The 8,108-nt window shown below is 34.2% G+C and overlaps 1 protein-coding gene across 2 annotated transcripts; it reads left to right on the plus strand.

The window, feature by feature from the left end:
- Window positions 1-442: 442 nt before the first annotated feature.
- LOC148190664 (serine--glyoxylate aminotransferase-like) lies at window positions 443-5,261 on the plus strand. 2 transcript variants are annotated; one of them, XM_088102680.1, is made up of 6 exons: window positions 443-600; window positions 1,426-1,685; window positions 2,444-2,728; window positions 3,713-4,079; window positions 4,270-4,480; window positions 4,971-5,261. In XM_088102680.1, the coding sequence occupies exons 2-6, from the start codon at window positions 1,481-1,483 to the stop codon at window positions 5,106-5,108; spliced, it is 1,206 nt and encodes a 401-aa protein (XP_087958806.1). In that variant the 5' UTR covers window positions 443-600; window positions 1,426-1,480; the 3' UTR covers window positions 5,109-5,261. The 2 variants fall into 2 exon arrangements, with proteins under 2 accessions (XP_087958806.1, XP_087958805.1); XM_088102679.1 differs by having other exon boundaries at window positions 552-708.
- Window positions 5,262-8,108: the final 2,847 nt, after the last annotated feature.

Below are 8,108 nucleotides of genomic sequence, written 5' to 3' on the forward strand. Positions count from 1 at the left end.
GTGTGTTTGCATGTATTGTTTATTCTTATTTTGACTGTTAGAGATTTGAAAATGTTGTGAATAATCTGCAGAGTTGATTTGAATCCAAATAAATTAAGCAATAAGATCCTTGACTTATATATTTAGATAGGTATTATCCATCAAATGACACCGGTTCCATTTATTGGAACCTCTGATATTGTTTAAAAGCAAAGCAAAACTATTTCCATACTGATATCGTGTGAGATTGGTTGTCTTACAAATATATATTATGTGAATGATGATAATGATAAAAATTAGAAGGCAATGGAGGTGCAAGAAACTTGGAATATGGATAACCTTTTGGCTTTTAGAGATGAAGCTAAATTGTTGATATGATGTGCCATTTCACAGCCAAAACTGAGAGGTTCCCTCTTCAGCCATTCTCAGCCTCAAGGTTCAAAGTTTCTCCCTCTTATCTTCTACCTGTGACATGGCCTGGCCCCACCTTAGCATTTCATTGGTTCACCATAGCTCTTCATCATAAAAATTCAATTTTCCCATTTATACTTTTATATAATAAGGTTCTAACAACACCAGACACACCTCCTGCTTGCTTCTGCCACATTCCTCAAAAACTCTGTAAAGCTCCTCCTTCCCACCTATACTCACTTCTTCTCATTCTTTTTTCATATACATATATATTATGTTGTGTGTGTGTGTTTAGTTGGCTCTTTCCATTGGATTTTGGTAAGAATGATTTCAAACTCATGCTCTGTGTTATTATCTTTACTGTAAAATTGGCTTGGAAGTGGAAAAATCAAGTGGGGTGATCGGTAATCACAGTTTTCTTCATGTTTTAATTTAGTTACTGGTGTGCAAGTTTCAACTCAAAGCAGGTCTTTCCTCTTGTTCTGTCCACCAATATATTCTGCTGTGTTTTCTTCATTATACAGTGTGTTTTGTTATAATCTTGTTCTCAATGAATTTTCTGAAAGCAGGATTCAGTTGTGCATCAGTTCTAATATTTTAAGATGATGATTTCAGTTTTTCTTATTAATTGCAGAAAAGGGTGTCTAAAAGATAGACACAGAAAGCATATTTTGAATGATAAATGTAAAAGCACAACAAAGCTGTTGATGAAACAGGATACTTTTTATTATTTTTTTCTTATATTATGGTGCTGTTAAAGGTCATCCATACAGTTACATAATGATAAGAATTAAACAGTTTCTGTTCTCTCCTTGAAATCAACTTTGTGTAACTTAACTTCTGAACTAGGTTATTTTAGCAGTTAAACATGAATTTCCTGTGTTATTAGTTGGAAAACTCATTAAGGTTCGTGTTTCTGTCACAAATCTCCTCAAGTAAGGAACAATAAAACAGTAAATAGCAGTGCATGCACAAAGTTTATGATAAAAGATTCAGAAGGTGGTTAAAGCTGACTTTTTGATGGATTTTGTTTAGGGGACTCTTTGTGGGAAAATCCAAAAGAAGTGGTTGAAATTTGAAGCAAGAGAAGATGGACTATTTCAATGCACCAGGAAGAAACCACCTCTTTGTTCCAGGGCCAGTTAACATCCCTGACCAGATCATTAGGGCCATGAACAGAAACAATGAGGACTACCGCTCGCCAGCTATTCCTGCTCTCACAAAAACTCTGCTTGAGGATGTCAAGAAGATTTTCAAGACCACTACTGGAACCCCATTTCTCATCCCTACAACTGGTATGCATAAACAAGCCACACTGATCTTAGTGTTGTTATGTCTATACTTTTTTAGTTTCATAAACTCAAGGTATAAGTGACTTTTTACTTCAGTCCTTAACATTTTCTGTGTATGCTGAAAATTAATGAAGAATCTATCTTGTATGCTTTGAAAATGTTAAGGATGAAGTGCATGTTTTTCATATCAGGGATTATGTTCTAAATAACAAAAATTTAAGGGTGTGTTTTGCAATTTTCATAAAATCAATTAGGGTGTATTATCTTAATGATGAGGATGATACTAACTTTAATGGTTATACTTTTAGGTTAAATTAACCAGAGCAAGTCCTTGAACTATTTGAAAATTTTAATTAGCTTAGCAGGCTCAAAAGTATAATTAGATCTTTGATATAGTAATATTCCTTTCAGTTGAGTCCCTGGATTAAAATCACCACAAATTGTCATTTTTTATCACAAACCAATTTCAGAGATCTAACACAAAATTCTTACAAAATCAAGGACCCAGTTATAGTTTTTTATATTAGATTTGAAAGTTTACATTATTTATTCATGAAAATAATGGCAAGACTCCTATACAGTAATCTAGAATAATGATTGTTCTTTTTCTTTTATATCTTTACTGTTCTTGTGTATGGGTGTTTGGGAGATGATTACAAGCATAGAGAGTAAGGTGGTTTAAGAACAGTTAGTTTGTTATTCACATGGTTATAGTTTACTAGTTCTCTTGTTATTGAGTAATGGTTTTGGATATGGTTCAGGTACTGGTGCTTGGGAGAGTGCTCTCACAAACACACTGTCTCCTGGGGATAGAATTGTATCATTCCTGATTGGTCAATTCAGCTTGCTTTGGATTGATCAGCAGCAACGTCTGAATTTCAATGTTGATGTTGTGGAAAGTGAATGGGGCCAGGGTGCTAAGCTTGATGTTCTGGAATCAAAGATTGCTTCAGACACTGCACACACTATAAAGGCAATTTGCATTGTCCACAATGAGACAGCAACTGGGGTCACCAACAACTTGGCCAAAGTGAGACAAATTCTCGGTGAGTGTTTCATCTAATGGACTTAAATCATAACTTTTTCTCATTTAATATCCACATCTGTACCATTTTATTCTCTATACACTGAAAGACCCAAAATCATCATTGTAGACTAGTTTCTCCCTAAGTACTTTGAAAGGGAAAAATAAGAAGATAAAAATGAAATAGCTCAATCCACAATATGTCAGAATTCTAAAATATTAGCTTTTTCATTTTTTTTTTCTCCTTGAAGTGTTTATCTGGAGATGTTCATCCAAACAGGTCATTTGTCTTTGGTCTTTGATGTTCAAAGATATTAATGTTCATGACTGCTCTTGGTTCCATTGAGAACATATTTTTGGTTGGCAGTTTTAGCTGTTTGTTTTCTTTTGTCCTATAACATCTATTATACTTTTGAAGGACTACTTAGTTTAGTATTTTGTCTAAACACATAACTGCTCTGTACTTACTGAATCACGCATATAACTGCCAAACTGTTTATCTCCAAGTAATAATCATAGTGAGACATGTTGCATAGGTTATTAGCATTTAACTTGACTCCGTTGATCTTGATGGGTTATGTTATAGAAGACGGTATTGATTGGGAGATATTATATATATATGTAGATGACATGAGTTTAACCCATATATATAAGGAATCAATACCACTTTTAATCTAAGACCTTAAGACAATAAGTTCATGGATTTTTCATCTAGTGTTTAATTTTGTCTTTTTTATCCAACGTGAAACTGTGAGTCACACTTGGATTAATCCCAACCGATCTAAGTATGCATCTGAAACTTTACCAAATTATTCACATGCAACACCACTGGTGAACTCAAATGATATGTTGACATAAATTCTGTCGTTCTTTGATGAAAATGTGTTCCTAGTACCTCTTCCAGGTCTGCAAATGTATCAAACATTTGCATTAACCAGCTGTTGGATTTTTAATGTTGTTTTTTCCTTCATGAAAAGATTCTGACGTTGTTTCTTTGGACACTCAGATTCCTACAGGCACCCAGCACTCTTCATTGTTGATGGAGTGTCTTCCATTTGTGCACTTGATTTCCGCATGGATGAATGGGGAGTAGATGTGGCCATAACTGGCTCTCAGAAAGCCCTTTCCCTTCCCACTGGGATAGGAATTGTGGTTGCAGGACCTAAAGCTATTGAGGCCTCAAAAACTGCCAAGTCACTCAGAGTTTTCTTTGACTGGAAAGACTACCTGAAATTCTACCAGTTAGGAACCTATTGGCCATACACTCCTTCCATACATTTGCTGTATGGTCTGAGAGCTGCTCTTGATCTGGTTTTTGAAGAAGGACTTGAAAATGTGATTGCAAGGCACAATCGTTTAGGCACAGCAACCAGGTAAGCCATGATGGTATGCTAGTCCAAAAATGGTTACAATGAAATTCAATGTATGTGTTGGTTTATGATTGAATGATATCAGTGTTTACTTGAAAAGGTTACTGGTTTTGACAAATGATCAAAGGTTTATCTAAGTAGACAATGGTTTTGGCTTTAGGTTATGTGTATAAGATAATGCATGTGAATGCAGACTTGCTGTAGAGGCATGGGGTTTGAAGAATTGCACCCAAAAGGAAGAGTGGCACAGTGACACAGTGACTGCTGTTGTTGTTCCTTCTTACATTGATAGTGCTGAAATAGTTAGAAGGGCATGGAAGAGATACAATTTGAGCTTAGGTCTTGGACTGAACAAAGTTGCTGGGAAGGTTTTCAGAATTGGGCATCTTGGCTACTTGAATGAGGTAATGTTGATTCCCAAAATAATTCTCAAGTCAAATGAAAAGTAATCTTTGAATAATCAATATACTTATTTACAAAATTTCATTTGTTAACTACTCTAAATCAGTATTTAAAGGCTCATGTTAAAAAATATCATAAGTCTTTTCTTTTTCTTGATCTTGATTGTTGGATGTATTACATACAATATTGCCATCCTAGCTTTGAAGAACTTTCTGTCCAACTTCAATCGTTCAAGCTTCAAAACTGTGATAGGGATAGTGCATAAGGAAACAACATCAATATATTTATAGTTTTTTTTTAATATGGTGTTAACTTTTTCATATATACTCAACGTGAAACTTAGAATTACTTAAATTTTGAATTGTTTGAGATACCAAAACTCTTTGGTAATGTCTAACATGATTTATTAAAATAAGAAAAAACATGTTTGCAATACTCTTAGTTCCAAGTTGCCAACATTTTTATTTGTTAATTGTTGTAATATTTTTTCAGTTGCAACTGTTGGGATGTCTAGCTGGTGTGGAGATGATACTCCAAGATGTGGGTTACCCTGTAAAGCTTGGAACTGGAGTTGCTGCTGCCAGTGCATACTTTAAGAATACCATTCCTCTCATCCCTTCAAGGATTTGAGTTACAACCCATTTCTCTTCTCTTCACTTCCTTTTCTGCTCTTTCAAAAATTCTGTAAAATATATCACATTATTATCCTCTTTTACACTCCTTTCAACGTCAACATACTCTCTACTTTCAACTTTAATCTATTGTTTCTTTCATTCTCTTGTATATCACAAATAATTGCATCTTCTCACCTTATTTCTCACTCTCTAATGCACATTAAATTCATCACAAACTCTTCTTTTGAAAAAAATAGAGTGCATGTTCTATTAATAGTCTAAGTAAAATGTTAATCGGCATGACTGATTAGTGAGTTTTGTAATATTTTATTAAAACTTACACTATGACTTCTAGTTAATTGACACTGTATAGAATTTATTATGTAAAAGAAGTACGAAATTCAAATTCAAATATTAAACATTTGGACCGCGACAACGCAAATTTGATAACATTTTGACAATGACACGTGTCAGCGTTGTAGTGGACCATTTTGAATTTTTTTTTAAGAAATCTGATTTGAAAAAGGGATAAGGGTTTCAGATTTCATTATTCCGAAAGCACCCTTCTTCGCTCAACACTCTCTCTCCTCTCTCAATTTTAGGGTTTTCATGAGTTTCATTTGAACATTTCTCTCTCGACGTTCAACAATCTCTCTCAACGCTCAACAATCTTCGTCGTCGCTGGCCCCATTCGAAGTCTCTCTTTCTCTGTCGAGTTTGTGATTTCGACGATCTACGTTCATTGATCTTCGTCATTGGTTTCTTCAAAGTGTCTCCTTCGGTGTCGATTGTGTCGAAGTTCTGAGCTTTTTTTTGTGCAATGGGTTCGTCCACTGACATAGGTTCTTCAAACAAGGTACGTACTTTTTTCCTCTTCCGTATTCGTATTTTGGGGTTGGGCTTTTGCTTTTGGTTTTTGTTGATCATTTTGGTGGTTATTTGTAACCAAAAATATATATTTTTTCTGCAGTTTGTTCGTCATTCATTGGGAGGTGAGGTCCTGCACCATTGACATAGGATAGATGCACTTGTAATCGATTACTGGGACCATGTAATCGCTTACAAGGGAAAAATTCTCCTTTTGTACTGAAAGTTGACAAGAACTACCCAGGCCTGACTTAAGCACTCCCTAGGGTTATTTTGGAGTCCTTTTGACTGTGTTTTGAATGTTTTCTAGATGGATCATTATTGAAATACTTCAAGCTGGAATACTTCAATATTAAACAAATAAAAAAGGAATAATGAAGGGTATTGAGTAATGAAAAATTATAACAATATTAAAAACCACATACATTAATAGGAAAACGTATCAACAATTCATCAAACCACAAGCTTTGAAATTAAAAAGTACATAACAGTTCATCATAAATTGGTGCACTAAACAACTCATGACCATTAAACTCACTCAACCATCTAAAATAACAAACATGAAACAATACCTTGAAATGAAACTCATTTATGAAGCTTAGAAAAACGTTATTTTGGGGAAATTAATTTCACCTAGTACAGTGGTCTAAAAATTAGGAGTTAGCAGTCATTCAAAAGTTCTTTGAGTCTAGATTCCAACAAAACAAAAATCAAGTCATTTGGAGTTCAGTGGAGAAAGTTAAGAACATAACAAGTAGCAAATGTCAGAAAAACAGAGTTGGGGAGTGTTGTTCATCCAGGTGGGGAGTACAATTGAAGTTTCTATACAAATGACAATTTTTCCTCTGGTAATCGATTACAGGGGTCTTGTAATCGATTACAAGAGGAAAAAGGGTCATTTGTACAGAAACTTCAACTGTACTCCCCACCTAGATGAACACTACTCCCCATGCTCTATTTTTGTTGAATTTTTCATTTTTTGAGATGGGTGAGTGAGTTCAATGTTATTGGGTGTGCTCCCTACACCAATAATGAGATTAGGTCATTTATTTCTTCAAAAAAAATGTCCATTTAGGTGGTTTTCTCCAACTGAGGTGAGGTGTATGACCATTGTTGTAACACCCCTTCTCGGAGTCTCATAGGAAAATTTTTCATTTTATTAATTAAGAAATATGTCATCTAATGTTGTTATAATGCATAAATTTTAAAAGGCATTTTCAATAAATAATAGATTTGACAACAAGAGAGAAAGATATACGTATAAGATAACATGCTGTCAACTTTGACCTTTGCTGACTATTTTAATCATAACTTTTTCCACAGACCTCCAAATGATGTGATTCTTTTTTTATTAGAAAGTAGACTCAAAACTCTTTCCAATGAATACTAATTTATAATTTTTGGACATCTGAGTAGGTGCAGTTAATTCCTTAAAGTTAACGTTTTATATATTTCTACCACCTCTCACCTTTGCTGGTTGTTTTGTTCATAACTTTCTCCACCGAACTCCAAATGAGTTGATTCTTGTTTTGTTGGAATGTAGACTCAAAGATCTTTGAAATGATTACTAACTCATAATTTTTAGACCAATTTAGTAGATGCAGTTAATTTCCCCAAAACAACATTTTTCTAAGATTCCTAAATGAGTTTACTATCACGTTATTGTCTCATGTTTCTTATATTATTCTAATTTATTTTATTTCTTTATAAAATTTCCATAATTCAAGGTAAAATAGTAGTATAATTAAGGTATGATGTGATTCTACTAGCACAAACCAAACAATTATATGAACTTCACCAACCTTGGTTTAAACACCTATATGAGCTATTTTGTCCACAATTGAGTGGGGTAAATTTTTTTGATGCACTTGACACCTATTTGAAAGCTCTTTGAGTCTAGATTCCAACAAAACAAAAATCAAGTCATTTGGAGTTCGGTGGAGAAAGTTAAAAACAAAACAAGTAGCAAAGGTCAGAAAAACAGAGTTGGGGAGTGCTGTTCATCCAGGTGGGGAGTACAGTTGAAGTTTTTGTACAAATGACAATTTTTCCTCTGGTAATCGATTACAGGGGTCTTGTAATCAATTACCAGAGGAAAAAGGGTCATTTGTACAGAAACTTCAACTCTACTCCCCAGCTAGATGAACAC

The sequence above is a fragment of the Vigna umbellata genome, unplaced genomic scaffold (genome assembly GCF_029865625.1).
Source record: "Vigna umbellata cultivar VRB3 unplaced genomic scaffold, Vumbellata_1.0 scaffold_376, whole genome shotgun sequence".
Classification (NCBI taxonomy): Eukaryota; Viridiplantae; Streptophyta; class Magnoliopsida; order Fabales; family Fabaceae; genus Vigna; species Vigna umbellata.